At 33.4% G+C, this 25880-nt stretch overlaps 1 protein-coding gene across 18 annotated transcripts in view; it reads right to left on the bottom strand.

Annotated features, from left to right (window-relative positions):
• Window positions 1–25880, bottom strand: part of TRDN (triadin) — a 339477-nt gene that overhangs the window by 71683 nt on the left and 241914 nt on the right. For all 18 annotated transcript variants that reach the window (XM_074333525.1, XM_074333529.1, XM_074333528.1 and 15 more), the window contains 2 exons: window positions 8172–8222; window positions 1997–2047 (listed from right to left, as the gene is read on the bottom strand). In XM_074333525.1, the coding sequence (XP_074189626.1) occupies window positions 1997–2047; window positions 8172–8222 (102 nt within the window). The remainder of the gene's footprint in view (window positions 1–1996; window positions 2048–8171; window positions 8223–25880) is intronic.

Below are 25880 nucleotides of genomic sequence, written 5' to 3' on the forward strand. Positions count from 1 at the left end.
ACTGGAATGTAAACATCCATTCCAATCAACAATCAGATCCTGTTAAAGAAATTTAGAGTTTCCTTAAACTCAATTCATGTTTAGGTAAATCCAGATGAATGTCATTAGTCTTCACCATTAATTCATTCTTTGAACAACATAATATAGCAACATTTCTCTGCCTATTGGACATTTAGCATGACATGTAAGGTAATAAAATATAAAGTATCCTAATTTACATATTATGCCAGAATAACATAAAATTGCCTGGAGCATCAACAATAACTACTATTATTGGTAATTATAAAAGTGAAGTTTTAGATATTATATTTCTCAAGTAAAATATAAATATCTCCATATTGCTTTTTAAAAAATCAAGTACATATGTGGGCTGAGGAAAAAAATCATGTTGTTCTTTCATGTTTCATTAAATAACAATTTTGTTCAATTTAAAATTAACTGCAAAGTTAAGAAAATATGACTTAAGGGTATGGTTTTTACGCATTGCTGCACAGACTAACGAGAACTCTTTTTCTCTGACTGATTCTTCGGTCAGCTTTCCCGTCTCTCTGCTCTCCTATTTCTCTCATAACTCCAACACATTCATACAAATTCACCAAAAATATGTTTCTTTTTAATAAAATAATGCCAATAAGTTGGAATTTTTACTACCACACAGTACATTGGTGTTGGGAAAGGTCATTAAGAAGATAGGGCCACTGGTTTGACCCACAAATTTCACCCTGACAATCCCTCCCCTGTGCTCTGAATGTGTGCTCCTTCACTTGCCTTCCCTCAGCTTAGTACCTGCTTGAGGACATGCCCTTCTGGTAATAATTTGTTGATGAGACTATCTGGACTGGGCACACGACTGAAGCCTATTAAAGTCTACTTCATATGTAACTGAACCTATTAAGGTCTCTATATAACTTTTAATATTCTGGCAGGCTGGTGTCGAAATCTACTTGTTTTGTGGCTACCCAAAACAAGCCTTTTAAGTTAAGTTCCTTTGGTTATTGAACCTGCCACCAACCAATCTGGAGTGGTCTGCCTTTCTTTGGTCTCTCCTGGCCCTCCAGGTACAGGGGGCCAATTTCAGATTTTACTCAGGAAGCTTTTGGCCAGGTTTGAGAAGCCACAATTGGTCAATAGTTCATGTAGATCTCTATTTCTAACATTCAATACAGCAGGTATATTTTTATAGTTTCATGGGTTCGATAATATGTTCATTTTGACTACAAGAAATATTAAACAATTCTGAGGAGTACGGTACTATGCTCATAGAATGTACTAGGATTAATTAGAAACTAAATGTATTACATTGGACTTAACATATTTACTTATGTTTTAGGGGGCATAATGTGATGTATGTTATAACAGACTCCACATTATTCAGAGCTTAGTGTAATGGGAGGGCTGGAGATACAATAAGATGTATTAGCAAGAGCACAGTGTTTGATTTAGGAGATCAGAGTTCTAATGTTTACTGCAAATTATAACTTCACAAGTTTTTTTTTTTTGTTGTTTTGTTTTTACTATTCATTTTATTTATTTATAAGATGAGGGTATTGGACTACAGTTTATCTTTAAGTTCTTCCTAGCCACAAAATTTAAGATTTTACTGTATCTGAACTTACAGAATGGCAAGATTTCACTGAGAAATTTTAAGTATTACCTTTTATCTTAAATCTTTTATTTCCATGGTTTTTCCTAAAATAGATTCATGTTGGAGTATTTATAAAATGTAGATTTCCCACCATAGACTCATAAAATCAGAATAGCATACTCATTTTTAAAAGCTTTTTCAATATTTCTGACATAGTTACTCTTCCTTATGTTGTTTCATGGTACAATTTAGAATTTTATGATAGAAAATTAGTCCTTTTTTTCCCCTCAGAAACATGAGGGTATATGAACGTTATCATTTGAGAACCTTAAAAAATGATATATTGTTTTAAGTAACTGAATATTCAATAGACAAATCAATGTGTTTTTACATTTCATTATACAGTATTACCTTTTTCCTTTAGGGAAGTTGGCAACTTCACTTCTTTCCCCTTAATAGGCTCTGGAAAGAAACATTGAACATTTATTTGCAGCCAAGATAAAAAATAGAGAACACATATGTAATGAAATCAGTGAGCTATCAGTAAAGTGAACTTGTGTGGAAATAATATGATATTTTCTTTCAAAAATTATTTTATTCATATAAAGACAAAGAAACAAGAGTATAGAGTACAACAAGCCATCCTCTGGTTATTTTTATTTAAAATAAATGCAAATTGTTGAATGAGTTATGATATATTTGGATGGATAGGAATTTAATCATCTGTAATTTTTATAATAAAAACAATGTCTGCAGCATTCAGAAGTCTCCCCAAACTATTATAATCAGCACTAACTTAGTTTACTTTTTTTCAGGCTTTGTTTTCTTCAAAAAATAAACTGTCAGATGGAAAAACCCTGCATACATCATGTAAATATGGTGTTTTAGTCATCAGACTCAAATCAAACAAATTTCAAAAATAAGACTAAAATATAATATGAGAGACATTTCTTCTATGAATATCCAACATCATAAAAATGTGGTCTTTGGTTTAAGTAAACCAAGTAAAACTTCATTTATTCTACCAGATTCAAATACAAAATGATTCTGATCATATGGATTCCAGACATATATGTGGGCAATGTTTTGAACAACATTACACTTCCTCTACAACCCATATAAAAAAAGATAAACCAGTTTTCTGCCTCTTCTGCAACATTAAATCTCAGTACCCATTTTACTGACAAAACTGACTTTTAATTCAGTGAGAAAAGAAGAAAGAAAGAAATCAATCCTTCCAACCCTTTTTTCTATTCCCACCTTATGGTTTGGGGTGGGACTGTGGAGAACATGATAGTAGCATTTGTAAATAGATATGCCACTCAAGCAATCACTTAGAACTAATTGAATCCAGGTGCCTTTGGATGGTGTCAAGAATATGGATTTAGGGGTTCTACTGAAAAGGCTGCATCCCTCAAAGAAAGATTTTCTTGGTAGATAAACTATACCCTTAAATATCCATATGCTTATAGAATTTTTTAAAATGGCTTTGATGGCAAAGAAATATCTGTGTTGCTATTTATTTTGCTAAGTATAAATAGGGGCAATTTTTAAAATGTTTTTCTACACTTTAGAATGAGAAGATAAAATGAAGAGCCATGGATTGAATGAACACATTGAGAAGCTTCATTCACTTTTTTATTTTTTTTCAAACTAATGGGCATAATTTACTGCTTTTGCATTTCCTGGTTAAACCAAAAGAATTAATGTATTGTGAAATGAGAAGTCGTGGTGGGGACAGATTCCCAGTGGGGTGGGAAAGTGCGATTCCTGGAACTTCAGGATTCAAGATTTAGCATGTTGATTTAAATGGATGAGTGTATATGTTTATATGAGATGGAAGTAGTTACAAAACATAAGATCTTGGGAGAGAAACCCACAAGACTGATTTGATATTGTAGAGAAAGAAGGAAGAGGGTGAAATAACAGCTATCCTTTCATAGGGCATTTGAAGGCTATAAACCCATCACTGTAAATTGGGAGAAAGTTCTCAGAAAATAGAAGTGATTTTTTTTTTTATTTCCATGTTTGCTAATAGGAAGATGGTTTCTGCTCTCAGCCTGGGTCACCTCGTGCATTGACTTTCCTGCAGCTCATTTCCTCTGTGTCTTTTTTGACCTGATTTAGGAAGTCCACAGGCTAGTCTGAGCAGTCTCTAACTACCTAAGGAAGTGGGTGGGATATCAAATCTGACAAAAAATGTGGAAAGCGTTATATGGAAATTATGTACTTCTGTATTAAGAAGGATAGATACATCATTGGTTTGGGTCAGCTTAAGGCATTTTTTCAACTCATCTGTCTTGTTTGTAAAGAGATAAACATTAGAGAACACATTTCTGTATATGTGTGTGTTGTTTTTACAAATATGGTAATTTCTTTTAATTTGTCTAAGAGCCTATAGGAAGGCATATGAATCTTGATTATCAGGATGTGGAACATACTTATTGGTTCTGGGATAGACATTGGAACTCTCACATAATCCAGACAAGGAGGTTGTGATGGAGAAAAAGTTCACAAAGGAATAGGAAGATGGTTTCAGATTTTCAATTCTCCTACACTGCCCAATGACAGAGGTACTAACAAACCACGGTGAGTGTCCATGATAAAGTATAGATTGCTGGCGATCAGTTTCATAGTCCTCAGACAGTGAATCCCATCCTTAGCTCTAGCTTTTGTTTGATTAGTAGGAATGGCCAAGTAAAAGTATGGTGAAGACAAATAGAAGCTGGGGGATCATCAGGTTCATAGTCTTGAACACCAGAATATAAAAGAAGATAAGCTCTACTGAGAACCCTTTGGCATTAGAGCCAAACACACACAGTCCTGTGTCACAAAACTAGTTAATAGTTCTAATGTCCATTGTACTAATCCAATGCCAGGAAAACTTAAAGGTGCTATACTGCATTATCGGTAGAGGAGAAATGAATTAATCTCTTTGTTGCCTTGTTTGGGTTTGGTTTACAGTTCCTGTCTGTGGGTGAATCCTGCATCCTCAAATAAGTCAGACCAGCTAAGAAGCAAGTGGTGATAGGTTAGGGGTGGATGCCAGAAGGAATATAAGCAATAACAGGGTTAACTAGCAGGGCTGTCTGGTTTCCTGGTGGGCACAGCCACATAAGTAGGGCCCTGACCTTGTGAGCATGTTGGGAGAACTTGCGTGAGTCCACTAGCCCAGAAAAGCCAGCAGCAAAAGCCAGTAAGACATTTCTTTCTCCTGCCCTTTTTCTTTGAACAATCATCCCTAGGCCTTCTCTACACCACTTTAAGACACAAGACTAATGATGTTTCCTTAAATGCCTAATTTACTCATGGTTATAACACCCTGGGTAAATGTGGCCCCAAATAATTTTTGTATATTAATCCTGGTTTTAGAATTGTAGAATTATTTCAATGTAGATTCTAATGTGTACATGAAAAGTGGAATCCATAAAAGACTGGCAAACAGAGACAATCTCTTAGCTGAATAATATAAATGACTCATAATATGCAATGATTCCAACACAGTAAGTGGCTTTTCAGCAGGTAGAATTGCTACATTGTGATTCTGCCACAGTTCAGCAGCAGGCTTCAAAGAGCCGCTTTGGAAACAATAACACTACAGAGGTTTTCAAAGGCCTTGAAATCTAATAGATAATCTGACAATTTTTCTTTGATTTTTTTGGTAATGATAAATTGCATTCAGAAAATAAAGGAAACAGGGCAAAAAATATTTCAAGATAGCGTCCTGCTTACATAATACATAACAAAGACATTTGAGTGCATTAACACAGCTTGAGTAAAAAAACAGGTGCATTTTAAATAGCTTTGAATCAATAATCACATGCAATAAACCTTCATATACATGATTTTCGAGTGACTGTGGAGTTGTCTTGCAAATAGTAGAGGATTTAACATTGAGAAAAAAGTGTTCACTAGGAACTTGCCTGCAATTGTGCATTAATAACATAAAAATAATGATAGAAATTACAGGAGCCTACTTAGTGAAGTGGTCAGTGTGGATTAGAATCCCACAAATAAGGTTTTCCAGGACAGAGTTTTACAACTACGATTTCTGACAAATTTAGGCTTTGGCACAAGTGAAGTCTTTAAGTAGCAGTTTAAATTTTCGATAATCATCATTGCCTGAAAGGTAGTTTTGGAAGTAAACCTCAACATTTCTTTTGAGATGCTTTTATATTAAACAATAATATATGGTCCAAATATAACTGTAACATAAGTGCAAATCAAAATAAATGCATTTTATATGTGACATTGGAAGGAGGGAAAGTTTATATTTTGCAAGTAAAACTGAAAGCAACAAACAAACAAGACAAACAAACAATAAACGCATAGTTACAAACAATAGTTTAGTGGTTACCAGAAAATAAGGGGAGAGGGATGGTGGTAGAAGAGGGAAAATGGGGTCAAATATATTGTGATGGAAGGAGAATTGACTTTAGGTGGTGCATATGCAATGCAATATATAGATGAAGTATTATAGAATTATATACTCTAAACCTATATAATTTTATGAACAAATGTCACCCCAACAAATTTAATAAAAATAAAAAGACACTTCTAGATCTGACTCTTGAAACAACCATTGTCATCCTCTAAAAAAAAAAAATGAAAATTAGACGTGTGTGTGTGTGTGTGTGTGTGTATAGTGCCAAAAAATGTATACAAATGGACACTTTGGTCAACATTGCTCAAGCAATAGTTCACCATAATCAGAAGTGTCTGGACGCTGATGGTAACCACTTTGAGCACCTCTTGTAATTGCAGAAGTCAAACGTGACTTGTATTCAACTTTCTGTTACTAGTATACATTATTACAATTTTAATAGTTTTTTTCCTTTCTTAAAATGTACATACAGTTTTTGGCAATATATATACATATATATATATATATACATATACACATACACATACACATACACATACACATACACATACATATACATATACATATACATATACATATTCCTGGTAGTGTATTTCAATGACACCTTTAGTTCTCACACAATTAAGGACAATGTTTTTGGTAACTGTCAAATAAAATGAGAGTGGAGAATGAAAAGGAGTCTCTCCCAAAGTTCAGGTAACTACTGGAGAAAAACAGACTAAACTCCACCGTGGGAATTAACGGGAGTCACCCCAATAGCAAAAGGACTAAGACTATATTTTCATACTGTATAGCCAGTTGTGTTGATATAAAACAGATCTTTCAAACATATGTAATGAACTCTACACTCACAACAAGGGTGCTTTGATGAATACAAGTACAAGAATGCTATTGACGGAGCGAGCAAGCAGTATCTGTGTTAAAATGGAAAGATGGACTTCTAAAGTCTGAGAAACTTGACTGTGATTCTTGCCTCTGAATTTACCCACAGTGTTACATTGAGTAACTTACATAATCTATACTTCAGCTTCCTCATTGCAAAAATTGAGATATCAAGTCCAACTTGCTGGAAGAAATATGTAAAGTAGATATCAGTGTGCCTGGCAAAGAGCAGATGCCCTGCTTTTGTACTTTTCCCAAACAATTCTATATCTGCCTGACCTACTGCTCATCTTTCTCACTTGAATTTAATATAACTTCTCAGGAAAGCATTCTTTGATTCCCTAGACTTAATTTGAATCTCTGATTATGCTCTCTTATAACACCCTGCATATCTCCTTTGTGATTCCTATAATTTTAATTATGTCAATATCAGGAGGGCATAGACTACGCTTCTCTTGTATTCCAGTGTCTAGTGAGTGTGTGTTCTGATGTGTACTGTACATTACATGCACAAAAAATAATTATTGAATGTGCTATTGATCGGTCCACATAAAAAAAAAAAGGTGTATGACACTAGGACTTGTTTCTTAAATAGGTGGCATTTCAATTAATTAGATAGATAAAGATTATAAACATTATAAGTGCATGATTTCAGAAGAGAGTGTTTCAGTGAATGCTGAAGTAGATAAAGCTTGATGATTTATACAGACATTATTCTCAGAAAGAGGCCTGAGATTTGGATGGGCAGAGAGTAAGTCAGTCCGTTCAGGAGATTGAAATCACAAAATTTAAATAAGAATGTCATGCCCTTTCATAGCAATAAGGAGACTGAGAAGACTAAAGTATATAAAACATGACTAACTGTCTTTGAAAATAACAGAATTCAGAACTCCAATTTCCACGTCTTCCTCCCTGTTCCTAGCTTTGTTTCTCCAACGATCAGCAAGTGCTTGGAAGGATTACCGGTATGTACTAAGGATATATTTTCTGAATGGACAGAAAGGAGAGAACCAGAGCACATGGAGATAAGTCCATTCTGTATTACTTTATTCTAATTTTGTTTTTAACCCTTTTATTTCTTAAGGAAAATCGTTTCCTCTATCTTTTTCTTTTTGTTTTTTGAAATTGCAGTCAGAGTGCGTTTTAGGTTATGGTGAACTGAAAGATAGTATTTGAGGCACAGGTAAATAAATACAAATATGATAGTGACCTGTGTAATTTTGGCTCATAAATCTGCAAAGACAATGGCTCCAATGTACTATGGACTCAGATAATTTGGGGTAGTAAATTTCTAGTGTTATGTTACATTGACTCTATTACCTTTATCCTTCAGAACTGAAGAAGTCTTCCCAGATTTTTCTTTAACAATTTCTGCAAAAAGAATAATGAAAAGGTTACAGGGAATAATAGAGATAAGAATGACAAGTTTTTTTGATGCATTTTGTTTACTGAAGCCTAAAAAATCAAATGGACTGAGCTGATATTCAAAATACAGATACCTATATTCTGGGATAAGTTGTCTATAAGGCAGTGAACTAAATATGTAGAAGACAGAAAATAACCCCACTAATTGTTATCATAAGGAGCAAATTATGACAGACACAAAAAGGGTACAAATAAAATGCTATGGGATTTGGAGAAAGAAGATATGGTAACAATAATAGTTAACATTGTTTACTTACTATGTGTCACAAGGAATGCTCTCCACTTTTTTGTCATTCAACATTCACAACACTCTATAAGGTAGGTAGGCCCTATTATTATTCCTGCTTTTCATATGGAATTAAATAACTTTTCCAAGGTCACACAGCTTTTAAATAGGAGACCTGGGATTTGCATTGATATCTCTCTGAACTCAATCACAGAGGGAGTGGCTATGGTAGCTGGATGATGGAATCAGGAAAGGCTTTGGTGGGTGATACTAAAGCAGACCTTGGAAGATGGAAAGGAATTAGACCAACAGAGATGGTGTGGAAAGGAAAACACATTTTAGAAGGACAGAGGAGAGAATGGAGAGGCTTAGGCTGGGTAGTCTGCCGGTTTGGCTTTGTGAGTCACTTGAAACCAACAGAATACAGTAAGAGTGATGCTGTGTGACTTCCTAAGTTAAATCAGGAATGGCCATGCAGTTCCCACCTGCTTCTCTAGGAACCCTAACTATGGGGAAACTGGCTGCCAGGTAGGTACTGTAACTGACTCCCCACGCAGCAGAGGGTACATATAGGAAGTTCAGTCAACTTGAGCTCCCAGCCAACAGCCAGTATCAACTGCTAGCCATTTAAGTAGGTGAGCCATTTTGGACATCCAAGATTTGGTTACTTCAGGAGACTATAACCCAAGCCTATATCTGACTGCAATCATGAGATACCCAAGTGAAAACTACCTGGTTGATCTCTCCTGAATTTCTGACTCTCTAAATCATGAGCAAAGTAAAATCAGTTGTTATTTTATACCACTAAGTTTTGGAGTGGTCTGTATACAGAAACAGTATGTAAAGCAGTCAGTTAATAAACAGCAAAATACTACACCATGTGCAATGCAAGTTTTCCATTAACATTATATAACTGATCATTTAAATAGTGGAGGATAGAATTTAAAAAAGAACAATCTGGAGTTCTTTCTTGGTTTACAGGATGATAATCTGCCATTAAGTAAGATATGAAATGTAGGACAGAGAGGGCTTTCGAGGAAGATATGATATTTGTTTTTAATGTATTCTGTTTCTATTAATATGTCAACAAGATACACAAAAAAAGGCAATGTCTAGCGAGTAGTTGGAAACACAGGTGGAATGCAGATTATATGCAAGTGTTGCAGAATAAAAGCAGTCTGTAGTTTCATTTATAAATGGACGCTATCAATACAACAAGTAACATGATTTCTTAAATGCCCCCCAAAATTTCATTTATTTTGTTCACACAGATTGACGTGATTTAGTTATTCAACTAAGTATATGAAGGCAAAACAAACCAGAAAATTAAATACTGTTTTCTTAATAATATATGTAAATTAAAAAAAAATACTCATGTCTCTTGGATTATGTTTTACTTTCATGTTTTAAATCCAATCTTATATAATTTTCCTGTATTGATATAATATATATTGGTAGTAATAATTTTATGAATTTTGATTAGCTATTGTCAAATATTGAAAAATGAACACAGAGACAGTTATCAAAATAGCTATACAAGTCAAATTTTAAATAATTTTCTAGATAAAATTATTCATTTTAAGAGAAACATATTCAATTTCAAGAAATCCAGGAATTTTTTGTTGTCGTTCTTAAGGGCCTGGATATATCTAATCAAGAAAAATAAATATAAAATAGTGTTGTTGTTTTTTTTGTTCAAACATTAGTGTGTAGCAGGTAGAATGTATATTTAATAATATTTCCGTCTACAACAATTTTTTTTTTAAAGGCCCATGAAACAGACAAAAGACTGAAATAATGGACAATGTTGTAAGAGAGGAAATAAACACTAGAGTTCTTCCCTGGCACAAACATAAATATTTTGAACCCCAAACAATGTGATTAGAGGAAATAGTAACGAATAATATATTTGATCTGGGTATTATTTATTTATTGTTATGAATGATCAAATTCAATATCAGTTTATTATTAGTGACATTAGGATATTAACAAAAATGTTTCTGTTGAAGCATCCTAGCTTGATGTCAGTGTCAAGTATAGCTAGATTGAAAAAAAGAAACTGAAATAGCAAGGTTTAAAAAGATCCTAACAAAATCATCAGGCAATTCAGGCTCCTGGCTGTGTAAAGAACCAAATTCAAAATGCTTAACCTTTCTTACCCAGCTAGCCCTACTGAAGTGCTCAGAAATATCACGTCAGAAACTCTTCCTTACCTCTTTTGTAGATACAAAATGCCTACTGATTTGAGATATCTTTTATGAGCATGATGAATAAAATCAAAGTATCAACTCTTTGGATTTTTCTTTTGATGGAAAGAATAATTTTAAAGAATCATATGGATACTTCTATCCATGAGTTCAATGATACCAGATAGGTTCCCAGAATATGACTATTAATGTACATCACACAGTATCAAAAATGCTAAAATTGATAACATCTCTATTGTTTCTTATAGTGATGCTGCATTATTCCTAAAGTTATTTTTGAGGAATTGCATACATTTTTAATATTTAATATGTGAATGCCTTACTAATACCTGTTATTGTTTATGTTCATTCGGACACAATTTTGAGAATCAGAGATATTTTAGAAAAGGTATTTTATAACATTTTTATCTTTTCCAAACTCCAAAATATACATTTTATAAATGCAACAAAAATATTCTCAAGTTGTCAAAATGGTTTAAAATACTGTGTTTGTAATTCTCATAAGGGAAAATATAATATATTGATGCTTTCTCTAATGCTAAATTTGAATGCTTCTAGAAACATGTTGTCAGAGTTTAATTTTACTCAGGCCACTGTCCATTAACTATACAATTAAATATGACCTGGTTGGGAAACCAACTTTCTCTTTGTCTTAATGATACATTTAATCAGTCCCTATTCTATGGGCTAAAGAATTTGACACACATATTTTTAACACGTTAAAATATTTTCTTCTAAATATTTGTTTTAAAATTCTTAATTAAAACATTAACCAGTTGTTATAGCCAATGAACCAACAGTGATACATCATTATCAACCAAAGTTCAACAGTTTACATGAGGGTTAACTCTTAGTTTTGTTCATTCTATGGATTTTGACAATTGTATAATAACATCCATCTACCATCATAGTATGATGCAGAATAGTTTCACTGACATAAAAATCCCTAGTGCTTTACTTATTCATTTCTCTCTCCACAAATTTGGGGCAAACACTGAACTTTTCACTATTGTCACAATTTTGCCTTTCCAAAATGTCACATAGATGGAGTTATACAATATGAGATTGGCTTCTTTCACTTAGAAATAGAATTTAAGGTTCCTCTAAGTTTTTATTTTTTGTCTTTTGTGTGTGTGTGTGTGTGTGTGTGTGTGTGTGTGTGTGTGTGTATGTGGCTTGATAGCTATTGAATTTTTAGCACTGAATATTCTATGGATTCATCATAGTTCATTTATCCATTACCTATTGAAGAATATATTTGTTGGTTCCAAGTTTTAGCAATGAGAAATGAAGTTGATACAAACATTTGTATGCAGGATATAAGTGGACAAAAGTTTTCAACTCATTTGGGTAAAGACGAAGCAGCATGACTGGTAGATTGTAAGGTAAGGGTATATTACTTTTGTAAGAAATCACTAAATTGTCTTACACAGTGTCTGTACCATTTTGCATTCTCTCCAACAATGAATGAGAGTTCCTGTTGTTGCACATCCTCCCCAACATTTAATGTTGTCAATGTTTTGGATTTCAGCCATTCTAATTGGTGTGTAACGGTATCTCATTGTTTTAATTTGTAATTTGGTAATGATGCATAATATTGAGCATCTTTCCATATGCTTATTTGGTGAGATATCACTTAATATTTTTGCCAATTTTTAAAATAGATTGTTTATTTTCCTATTTTTGAATTTCAAGAGTTTACTTTGTATTTTGGATAAGAGTCCTTTAAAAGATTTGTATTTTCAAACATTTTCTCCCATTCTGTGTCATGTGTTCAAATACTCTTGACAGTACCTTTTGCAGAGGACTCTTAATTTTAATGAAGTTCAGTTATCAATTTTTTATTCATGTATTGTTGCTTTGATGTATCTAAAAAAGTCATTGCCAAATCCAAGACCGCCTAGATTTTCTCTTATGTTATTTTCTAGAAGTTTTATAGCTTTATGTTTAAATTTATGTTGATGACCCAATTTGGGTTAAGTTTTTGAGAGGGGTATAGAGTCTGTGTCTAGATTCATTATTTTTTATTTTTTAGTCTTGCTCTTGCAGATGTCGAGTTGGTTTAGTACCACTTGTTGAGAAGATTATTATTTCCCCATTTACTTGCTTTTGCTCCTCTATCAAAGATAAGTTGAATATATTTTTGTGTGTCTATTCTGGGCTCTCTGTTCTGTTCCATTGATCTATTTGTCTATTCCTTCAACAGTATCAAACTGTGTTGATTACTATAGCTCTATAGTAAGTCTTGAAGTCCAGTAATGTCAGTTTTCTGACTGTCTTTCTGCTTTAATATTGTCTTGGGTATTCTGGATCTTTTCTTTTTCTAAAGACATTTAAGATCAGCTTGTTGATATCCACCATATCAGTCTGTCAATATCCACTGAGGTTTTTATTGTGATTGCATTGAATCTACAGATAAATTTGGGAAGAACTAACATCTTAACAATTTTGACTCTGTCTACCCATAAACATGGAATATCTCTTAATTATTTAGTTATTTTATTTCTTTCACCAGAGTTTTTCAGTTTTCTTCATATAGATTGTGTACATATTTTGTTAGATTTATGTCTAAATATTTCCTTTTTAGTGCTAATGTAAATGGTGTTGTGTTTTAAATTTTGTTCATTACAATTTTTCATTGAAGGCATATAGGACAATTGACTTTTGCATGTTAACATTATATCTGGCAACCTTGCCATAATCACTGATTAGTTCCAGGTTTTTCTTGATGCTTTGGGATTTTCTACACGCACACAATCTCACATCATATGTGAACAAATACAGTTTTATTTCTTTCTTCTCAATTGGTATACCTTGTATTTTAGTTTCTTATCTTATTGCATTAGCCAGTACTTCCACTATAATGTTGAATAAGTGTCATTAGAAGGGACATCCTTGCCTCGTTCCTTATCTTTTGGGTAAACTTCTACTTCTCTTCATTAAGTATGATGTTAGCTATAGGTGTTTTTTTTTGTTGTTGTTGTTTTGTGGGTTTTTTGTAGATGTTCTTTACCAAGTTGAGTAAGTTCTTCTCTATTCCTGGTTTGTTAGAGTTTTCATCATGATTGGGTGTTGGATTTTGTCAAAGAGTATTCTGTATCTACTGACAAAGTTTTCTTAGTTTTTATGTATTTCTTCTTTAGCTTCTTGATGGATTATATTAATTTATTTTCAAATGTTAACCAGCCTTGCATAGTTGGAATAAATCCCATGTGGTCATGATGTATAATTATTTTTATACTTTGTTTGATTTGAGTTGCTAATATTTAAGTTATTGTGTTTTTTTGTTTGTTTGATTGTTTTGTTTTTGTTGTTGTTTTTAATCTCCACTCTAACAATACTTTAAACTTTGTGATGGATATGTGCATGTAAAAGAAATTTGAGGTCTGAGACTCTCAAAAGTGCTTGTCTGGAGCAAAACAAAAGCTAATGCCATTTCAACAAAATACACACTGTCCTTCATACAGTTCTTATAAGGTTGACAAAATGATCCCTCCTGCAGAACAAGAACCCTGGGTCCATTTCAGTTCTTTCACTTAAGAACAATATTTTAAAAGAAGGATACAATTTTGTATTTTAAAAAGATTAACTTGATCTATTCAATAAATATTTATTCAATGTCTTATTTGTGCTTGCAGCTGGAAAAACAAGAGGGTTGCATAGAGTTCAGTCTTTGCTGAAATACATCCACATAGACAGATTAACTATATCCTTCTAGTCATGAGGAGTCTTTAAATCCTAAAGCTAAACATTTTTTTTTCTGTCATTGTATCAATGTAATTAACAAAGTTTTGTACATAAGACAATACGACATATACTGAACTGGCTGACAGTACATAGACAGTCATTGTCATATTGTTTGGAAATAGCCCAGAATTGAAACCACCAGTCACCCACAGTTGTGCTATCCACATTCTCTTGTATCCAAAGAAGATATTTTCTTCTGATTTTTAAAAATTGTTTCTTTGTGTGTGTGTGTGTGTGTGTGTGTATGTTCATGGTTATAATTTCTATATCCTGTGTGCCACTACTATTGATTCCTAAAGCTAAATTAATATTTAGAGAATCTTCATGTCTTTTAATTGAACATCCAAGAGTATGCTTTACTCCAGAGATGTAAGTGTTAAAAATTTAAGTGTAACTGTATATTTTGAAATTTAAGGGAAGTAAATACTTCAAAATAATTTATTAAGTAGATTTATTTAATATTTAAAATAGTTTCATTTTAGGACCTGAATCTGACATTTTTGTGTACATTTTTGTACAGATTGTACTTGCAATAAGAAAAAAATATAGGTCTACTTTTCAGCATTTGGGGCAAAGTAGAAATGTCCAAAGTAGAAATGTCTCAGGAATGGAAGACATTTCTTACAAATGAGAATTACACAATACTAAGATTGGAAAGTCCTCTAGAGATTGCTTGTTCAAATATCTTGGCTTACAGAGGAGGCTTTGCAAGGCAAGAAACTAGCTTAATGTCACAGAATAATTTACTGGAAGGGCTATACCCAGCCCTAAGTTTTATTTGAGAAATCTCTGTACTCTATCCTTCAAGCAGATTAATATTTCTAATCATTATTGGCTTTCATCAGTTATTTCTATTTCAAGGACCAAGAATATAAATTTTAACTCCAAATTAAAAATTGTTCGCCATGATTTTTATTGCCAAGATTTTAATAGAATATAGTATCTCTGTATGGGTTATCTGACATAGTATTTCTCTTTTTCCCATAAAAATTAAGTAAAATTAAACCCAAACATTGCAAGTTATAATGATGAAGTAATTTTTAACTTATATTTTGCCATTTCATAATTTCAAAGGACGATATGAATTGCATTTTCAGTTTTTTAGTAATTGCTTTCATTAGCATGTGATACATCATTCTATGAAAAATTGGTATAGTTATAATCAATAAGGTGCAAGTAAATCGTACATATAATTTTGATAAAATTTTCATGTTCATTCCTGAAATTATTTGACTTAAAACATGTAATTTAATTTACAATCAGAAGAAAGTAACACTGCATTTTTATGTAGGGTTGATGACTTCATATGATTTCTGCAATTTGATTTCTAGAGAATAGAGCTTAAATTCCATTAATTTGTTCCAGATTACAGCATAACAATTGATTTTAAGTAATTTTATTCAATATAGTATTTGCCAATTTTTTTTTTTTTTCCTAAACAGGTCTTCAGTAGAAAATCAATTTGTAAATGAAGGAAAAATGTCAATAAAAAAGAAAAAATACATTATCAGAAAATCTTTGTTCTGACCACTCAGCTTTGTTACATAGCAACTCATAATATTCTTTCTATTGAAAATTTCTGAAGGAATAAATGAGAACAAATCTATATGTGGTTTCAGGATAATAACAAGAGTAGAAATAAATATTATAGAAAAAATATATTGTTAGCAGCTTAATGTTCTTAACCTTATGAGGAGGTGGTTTCTTTGTGTGTTATATGCCAAACACTATAATGCATTTCCACAGTCTTTTATATGATCTAGTGTAGAACATCAAAGGAACAAACAAAGTTGATTTTTCTCTCTGGAGAACACAATTTTTATATTCAAATTTCTATATTACATAATTAAAACTATATATTTTTACATGCCAAATCTTGGTGCTGGTGATCAATTTTATATAAAGAAAAGTAGGATTTGGGTGGCCAGATAGCTCAGTTGGTTAGAGCGTGAGCTCTGAGCAGCAGGGTTGCCGGTTCGATTCCCACATGGGCCAATGATCTCCACCCTCCACAACTAGAGTGAAAACAATGTGCTGCTACTGAGCTCCTAGGCAGCCAGATGACTCAGTTGGTTAGAGCGCAAGCTCTCAACAACAAGGTTGCCAGTTCGACTCTCACAAGGGATTGTGGGCTACACCCCCTGCAACTAAGATTGAACATGGCACCTTGAGCTGAGCTGCCAAAGGGCGGCCAGATGGTTCAGTTGGTTAGAGTGTGTGCTCTCAACAACAAGGTTGCTCGTTCAATTCCCACATGGGATGGTGGGCTGCGACCCACACAACTAGGTTGAAAACAGTAACTGGACTTGGAGCTGAGCTGCGCCCTCCACAACTAAGATTGAAAGAACAACAACTTGACTTGGAGCTGATGGGTCCTGGGAAAAAACACACTGTTCCCCAATAAAGCCCTGGAAATACACACTGTTCCCCAACAAAGTCCTGTTAAAAAATAAATAGGTAAAATTAAATAAAGAAAAGTAGGACTTACAGGAGAATTTTCAAGAAAATTTTCATTATGAAGAGAATGACCTATTATAGATTTAAGTACATCTTAAAGAACTATCAACCTAATATTAAGATGTAGACACTAATTAAGAATACACATTTGACATTGCTTTAAAATTATTAAATTACATAAAGTATTGCCGAAAGAAATCTGAAGTGAGTTGTCATGTTCAGAAATCACATGACAACTTTCTTCATATTTACTCTTAGATTTTACTTAGCTTTAAGAAGTGGTTTATAACCACATTCTACCACGTTTTCCCCCAAATAAGATCTAGCTGACCATCAGCTCTATGCGTCTTTTGGAGCAAGAATTAATATAAGACCTGCACTTACATTATATTATATAAGACCCAGTGTCATTTTACTATAAGACTGGGTCTTATATTAATTTTTGCCCAGGAACTCCTGTTAAAGGGTCCACACATAGACTTACTTGCTGACAGACTCACTCGCTCTGAGTCCAGCTCTGGAGCAGCAGCTCAAAAGGCACCAGGAACACTGAGGGAGGAGCTGAATTGTCTGGCTTCAAGTCAAGGGCTAGAGGAGCAGCTTTCTCTTGGAAGGAGGAGATGGAAGAAACCATTGTTTCTTTGTTGAGCCCTCCCTTCTCCCAGCATGCAGATATTTGCAGCCACCATATCTGAGTCTCCATCAATCTGACTAACATGGTTTGCCCACCCAGGTGATTCTGAGACCCTGCCCCAATGAACCTTCAAGCCCACCTAAGATGCTTCCAGTGGCTCTTTTTGTATGAACAGCCTGCCTTGGCTTATGCTCAAGACTTTCCTAAAAATCTCTTAAAGATCCACAAAACTCAAAAAAGCATCATCTGGCTTCAGTGTATTCCATATCCCTGGATGAGCAGCTCTAAGCCTGGCACTAGCAGCAGCTAGCCTTGGTTCACAACTTTATCTCTTGAGGCAACTCCAAGCCCAGCATGGGTGGCAGCTAACTGCAGATTGCTTTGTGGCTCAGGGCAGGTAGCCCTGGGCATGGCACAGGCTGGAGCTGACTTGGCCTAGGGTGAGTTCCCTTTCAGTAGACTGTGAGGCTGGCATGCCTGGTGGCCAGCTTCAGGCCCAGCCAAAGCATCACCTGGCGTCTCCTGGAGACAACACACCCAAAGGGCACACTGTGCAGGCACCAGAACCCTGCTAAAGAGAATACTGCTCTGTAGGGTCAGACCCTTTACAACAACTTTTCCGCTATAGTCAAGGCCAATCCACAGAGAAAATCAATCTGAAGGATGATCCCTCCCATCAACATGAAAAAAGCAATCAAGGCTCAACTACAAGAGAAGGGCACACACAACCCAAACAAGGGACACACCTGGAGCACCCGGATCAGGTGACCAGAAAGACGGCGCCATAGACCCCCACAGCACACCTACTACATAGGCCACTCTACTGAGACTGGGAGACATAGTAGCTATACTTAATACACAGAAACAAATACAGGGAGGCAGCCAAAATGGGAAAACTAAGAAACATGTCCCAAATTAAAGGACAGAAAAAAGCTCCTGAATGAGAATGAAACAAAACAGAGACAAGCAATCTACCAGATGCAGAGTTTAAAACACTTGTTATAAAAGTACTCAGTGAATTCAGGGAGATCTTCAACAAAGGGATAGAAAACATAAAAATAGATGTAGAAAACATAATAAAGAACAAAGCAGAAATAAAGAATACAACAATGAAGAATGTTTTAAAGGGAATCAGTGATAGATTAGATAAAGCAGAGGATCAAATCAGTGATTTCAAAGATAAGGTGGTAGAAAACACCCAAACAGAACAACAAAAAGAAAAAAGAATCCAAAAAAATGAGGATAGTTTTAAGGGGCATCTGGGACAACATCAAGTGTATCAACATTCACATCATAGGAGTACCACAAGAAAAGGCAAAGCAAAGAATTGAAAACCTATCTGAAGAAATAATGACAGAAAACTTCTCTAACTCATGAAGGAAATAAATATACAAGCCCAGGAAATGCAGAGACTCCCAAACAAGATGAACCTAATGAGGCCCACACTAAGATACACCATAATTTAAATACCAAAGGTAGAAGACAAAGAATCTTAAAAGCAGCAAGAGAAAAACAGTTATTTACCTCCAAGGGAGCTCCCATAAGAACATCAGCTGGTTTCTCAACAGATACTTTGCAGGCCAGAAGGGAATGGCAGGAAATAGTCAAAGCGATTCAAAGTGATGAAAAACAAGGAACTACAACCAAGATTATTCTACCCAGCAGTTATAGTTTAGAAATGAAGGGCAGATAAAGAACTTCTCAGACAAGAAAAAAGCTAAAGGAGTTCACCGACACCATACTAAAATTACAAGGAATCTTAGAGGAACTTAACACACACACACAAAAAAAAATCAAAACTCTTAAATCATAACATGGCAATAACTACATATCTATCAACAATTACTTTAAATGCAAATAGATTAAATGTTGCAATCAAAAGGTAAGATGACTGAATAGATAAGAAAACAAGACAATTACATATACTGACTAAAACAGACTCACTTCAGATTGAAAGACACACACAGACAGAATGTAAAGAGATGAAAAAAGATATTTCATAAAAATGGAAATGAAAAAAAAAATTTGGAGTAGCAATACTTATAGCAGACAAAATAGACTTGAAAACATTTAAAACAAAGGCTGTAACAAGAGACAAAGAAGGACCCAGTAATCCCACTTCTGGGTATTTATCTGGAAAAACCCAAAATGTTACTTCAAAGGAACGTATGCATCCATATGTTCATTGCAGCATTGTTTACGATGATCAAGATGTAGAGGCAGCCTGGGTGTCCAATGACAGACAAATGGATAAAGAGGAGGTGGTACATATATACAATGGAATATTGTTCAGTCATGGAAGGAAATGGGTTCTTGTCATCTGCAGGGCATGCAGAGTATTGTGCTGAGTGGATTATGTCAGACAGAGAAAGACAGATCCAATGTGTTTTCACTTATATGTGTAATACAAAGAACAAAATAACAACAACAACCAAAAAACAGAAACAAAATCATAGATACAGAGAATATTTTGATGGTTTCCAGGGGGAGGAAGGTTAGGGACAGGGTGAAAAAGGTGAGGGGATTAAGAAGTATAAATTGCTAGTTACAAAACAGACATGGGGATGTAAAGTGATGCACAGGGAATATAATCAATAATGTGGTAATAACTATGCATAGCACCAGGTGAGTAGCAGAGTAGTCAGGAGGATCACTTCTTAAATATATAAATATCTAACCACTAGGATGTATGTCTGAAATTAATATATAATAATATTGAATGTCAACTGTAATCTAAATTTTTAAAAAAGGGCAAAGGTGATGAGGGATAAGAGGTTCAAATTTCCAGGTATAAAACAAGTAAATCATAAGGATTAATGTACAGCATGGGAAATATAGTCAATAATATTGTAATAGCGTGGTATCATATGGTGGTTGGACTTATGATGGTGTTCACTTCTTTATGTATATAAGTGTTGACTACCTATTGCATATACCTGAAACACATAATATTGTACATTAACTATATTTCAATAAAAATCTTAAAAAAACACACACAATGGGATTTATAGATGATGTAATACAGAATTGTACACCTGAAATCTATGTAACCTAACTAACAATTGTCACCCCAATAAATTTTAATTAAAAAAAGAAAAAAATGAATGAATAAAAGAAACTACTTTGATGAATCATGGAAGGAGTAGAATGCAGGCAGAGTACGGGTGACACATTGCTCCTAGGCATATTGTCTGTTCTGGTAATATCAGGCAACTTAATCTAGCCCGCCTGCTAACCAGTTCTTCTACCTGAGAGTTAATACCTGAGAGTTTAGTGGTAAGAGAGATCATTCTAGTATGCAATGCAGTGTGATGTTCCTGGGATAATAATACAGTTTTAGTGCGTTTTTCCATGAAATGCTCAGAATCTCTAAGGAAAGGAAGGAAAAAGATAGCCACATAGGCCATATTAGACAGAGAAGTAATTAATTTTCATGATAATTGAAAGGCAGAATATTTTCATGGAAACAAAAATTGGGACATTATAATTCTCTGTGTGATCAGTACTTGCCTGTAGCATATTCTGCATAAAATAAGAGTGATCAAGTTACACATTAGCTTATTAGAGAAAAATAGATCATTAATAACAAAAAAACTATTAACTTTTGATATAATGATACAACATGAATGCACGTCTCATTACATCACCTCCAAATCTCCTCAATTTTGGCACACATTGATCCTTTACTGGGCTGAAATTCTCTTTGGCACTGAATGACATTCCTACCAAAAAATGTTTGAATTACATGAACCAAATGTTGCATGGCAGCCAGTGGCACCCCGCAGGAGATCAGTGTAACAATACAAACTTCTTTTGACTATGTTGTTCTGCTGTGATAAGTAGGATTTAGACCTGTCTTTTTTAGGATGAGAGGAATGGGGAGAAACATGGTGAGAGAGGAGGGGCTAGAAAGGAATTGCCCATGAGATAAAATAATTGAGAGAACATTCTAAAGTATTAAATAAAAAAAGACTAAGAAGAAGTGAAATGTGCTATGTGAGCAAGTGAGACAGTGGAGAATTGCTAAAAGGTTCCCTTGAAAATACACAATGTATATAACCACACAGAGTACACTCATTTTTACATGTGTTGCATGGGATCCATACATAGACCATCTTCTCTCTGAAGCCCCCCTTTCCCCTTTGCTCTTCATAACCATTCCTCAGCGCCTAATCTGTTGTGGGCGCTCAATAAATATTAAACAACTAAAGCACAAACTATTGTCAAGAAGTTTGGAATTCACAGGAATCAACAGTATTGTTATTATCATTTAACATTTATTGAGGGTCAACAGCATGAGGTAGTCCACATGTGCAAATAAGTTTCTTAATAATCACATTTTAACCAAATAGTTGAGTACACTTTGTATTAAGTTTCAATTTTACTCCATTATTCTTAATTGTAAAATTGTTTCTCTCTTTTTAAATAATGTTGACACACCATGAAATATAAACATTCATTATTTAAATAAATAAGTTTCTTGCAGGGAAATCATTACTTTTGGATATTATTAACATTCACTTGAAAGTATGAGCTAAATCTACAATAAGTACACATCACAGATTCTAAATAGACCAGCACATATACAAAGAATGGAAGAATCTGAAACAGTGGATGAGGACAGTGACACATATACAAAGCATGTTATAGCCATTTGAGTTTCACCTGCCACTGTGACAATTTAGAACACTAATACAGTTATGTAGGGTACCATTGTTTACAAAATAGCATCAAAGGTAAAGGAAGGAAGTCTTCTGGTGGACACAAATTAGCAGATTTACTAATTTAGAAACATTTCTTAATTTAAGGCAAAATTGAGTTTTGTATTACAGGAAATGAACTGCATTTATACATTTATGATCCACAATCTCCAATTTTACCCTTAAAAATGATTACTAATTTTGTTCAAATTTATTCTTGGTGTTAATAGGCACTCTGTTCTATTTAATCTTTTTTCATATACATTTTTCTGTCATGTTTCTATTTAATTGGATTTCGAAGTGCTTTTTAATTGTTAAGAGGATTCAAAACTACACATAATACTTCTGTAATGAAACTTTCAGTTTAATTTTGGGATACTGAAGAATCAGTAAGTATTCATTCTTATAAAATGTGTTTTTCCTTAGTGTTTGAATCTCGGAATTTTACAAATGACAGTCTTTTTAAAGCAGCATTTCCTTAAAAAAGGAATATAGCCTCTATATTTCCATGTAAGAAATGAACTACTTAAAAACTTTGTTAAATAGATAATTTTTACATTTGGGAGGCATAAAAGATCATCTAATTCAGATTAATAATTATAAAAATAAGAAAAGTGAGGATAATAATTAACATTTCTATACCTAAATTCATACACTGTCCACATTGGGCAATTGTTTTACTTTCTCTTCCATTTTCAGTTTTAAAAAATAGTTCACAATATCAGAGTTACAATTACTACAATTTAATATTTTCAATATTTTTATCTAGATGATGACTGCATATGCAGTTTTGTTTATGTAAGAGCACCATCAGCAAAGATCATAGCATTCATGATGTAATTAATGAGCAATCCATATTTATTAATTTCCCTCTACTGTTTCCACTTTAAAAATGTGGGATAGTTGAAGGACTATATCATTTATCTCCTGGTTTCTAAACTGTTCGGCAACCCTCCTTATTGGAAATCACATTTTGATTTACTAAAATATTCTTCTAATTGCACAGTATTTAGAGGCATAGTTCACTCAAGTCTGGATCACCTAATACTCCTTTCTTCAATAAGTCCTCTATATTTTCATTCACACTCCAAATATTTACTAAACACTTAACTGTATGCCAACACTGTTATAGGCTCTCACAACAGATTCTTAAAGAACATCTCGAATGATGTCATCATACACAGGTATGAATGAAAAAAAAGACAACTTGAGAGTGATTTAATTTATTACTATTTACTCCACCTTTTCACTGTTGAACTTAAGCCACACTGAAGAAAGACAAAATTAAAAAAAAAAAAAAAAAAAAAAAAGAGTCTGGGGCTCCAATCTACAACTCAGATCTTTAAAGTTAATGACCCTGATTGGTCTCCTCCCCTGTCCTAAGACATTACAAGCCACTGGACACTTCCTTAGATTGACACTTTTACTCCTCTGGCTAGTAGCAAGCACATGTTACTAAAGATTTTCTTCTTAGAGAAAGTGAGGTTGAAAAGAGAGAGACAGAAATGGGATTTGGGAGGGCAGATCTAGTTTGAAAATGAATACCAAAGAGGAAAATGTACCCTAAATATGAGAAATTAAAGATCAACAACTGAATAAACTAAATTTAATGAAAGCTGAGGTACTCTTTCTAGATATAACATACAAATATATAGAGATATGAGTCCTCATATAATAACACGTGTTGTAATGTTTTATCTTTGGTATCCCTCAGTTCTCACTATGACGATAGCAACATTTATTGTGGAAGACATTTGTATCTTTTGGTGTTTCTAGGTAATTGCTTTCTAAGCAAGAAGAAATAGTTAATGGTGTGTGTGTTTGTGTGTGTGTGTGTACACATATGTACCTTTAAGGTGAAGAAATGTATAGAGTTTCTTAATACTCAAAATTCTAGTCTAGCCAATTTCAGATCTTCACGAAAAGAATAACTGAAAAAACACACGATTCATCATGAATTACAGATAAAATAGTTACACTTTTGGGCTTTTGCAGAAGTTAGATTAATTAAATTTCTACTTCTTACATGATAAAATGTCTAGTTTGCTGTTACATTAACATAAAATTCATTTGACCTTTCCCTATCTGAATTTCCTGCAATGTAAGTTTAGTTTAATCAATGTTTCCTAAGTTTTCCCATTTATAATGCAGACTGTTCAGAGGTTCCATACACAGAATTTTACATAGATCCCAAAGTGTTTTTGACATCCATAAGGAATCACGAAGTTTTTTTTTTTCTAGTATAAGTCCATAAATTCAAACTTAAATGAATGGAAAAAAAACCCCAAAAACTCTTTATAATCTAATCAATTGTACTTCAATGCACTATGAACTATTTGAGATTATTTATACTTCTGAAGATAACTAAAAACTTCGTAAGAAAAAAGTACACAGCAGTCTTAAAGCATTATCTTATGAATAAATATTAGAATACTATGATGAAATCTATAGAATGCCATTGATTTATTCTCACAGAAACTCCCTGCTTTACTAAAATCACTAAATATGTATTTTCCTATAAATTATTACTCATAGCTATATCATCACAAAATATGCAATTTATTCAAATACTCTATTTCTTATGATTTTTATAGTTGAAAAATAGCAGGTCATTGATTTACAATATTTAAAACTGAATTGATTTACTTAGTCAATACAAAAAACCATTGAAATAGCCTCATATTTTTTATCTAAGCCAAGAGCCTAAGCTCTTCATAATATAAAAAAAGGTATTGTTAATAAAAAAAATTATTACAAAATCATCTGAAGAAGTAAGTTCACATCTCTAAGAGCCATTTCCAGTCTCATATCAACTTGAGGAAACATTATAGAATTAATAAAACTGACACTAACAGGCAGGTGAGAAGAAATAATCTCTGCTTAAATCATTTATCTGTTAGGTACTGTTATTAGTGTAGCTGTTTTATATTCTAATCAATTTTCTCTTAATGTGCTGTGGCTATCAAAACAATCTACAAAAGTCATAAGATGAGTAATCAACACCTTTACACTATAGGGGAGAAAACTGAAGCTCAGTGAAATCAAAGTGGTTTGATAACTTATCTCACCTATACTGAAGCTGATTTCATAAGGGAAAATGCTTAAGTAAATACCATACACTTATATAGGAATTTGTAATTTTTCATAGCCTTTTACATATGTTTTCTAGTTTGGGTTCCACAGCTCGCCAGATGAGCAGATCAGATATAATTAACTTCATTTATTAAAGAAGAAATTTAGGTTCAGAACCTTGCCTAAGTGAACACGTTAAAATGAGTATCCAGTACTCCTACTCTTCTACTTTGTTTCAGAAGCTAAAATTTCCACTTCAAAAAGAACTTGACAGAAATATTCTTTTTAATTCTAAAATTCCAGGTAGTCCCCAGAAGCCAAAATAAATTTGAAAACCTTTCAACGTGATTGTACTGTGATTTTTATTTAGAAAAGTCCAAGGAAATAAATCCTTGACTAATTGTTTAATTTAACTGAATCCTTAACCTTAGTTTGGTTTTCTGAAATGTGAGGGATCAAAGGATTTTTGGACACATTTAAATGTAAAGTTATAAATTTCTGATATTAAGAATTCAATTGCATCTCAAAGTTAGGAGGAAAAATTACTTTGATTTCAATCTT

Source organism: Rhinolophus sinicus, linkage group LG05 (assembly GCF_036562045.2).
Source record: "Rhinolophus sinicus isolate RSC01 linkage group LG05, ASM3656204v1, whole genome shotgun sequence".
In the NCBI taxonomy this organism is placed as follows: Eukaryota; Metazoa; Chordata; class Mammalia; order Chiroptera; family Rhinolophidae; genus Rhinolophus; species Rhinolophus sinicus.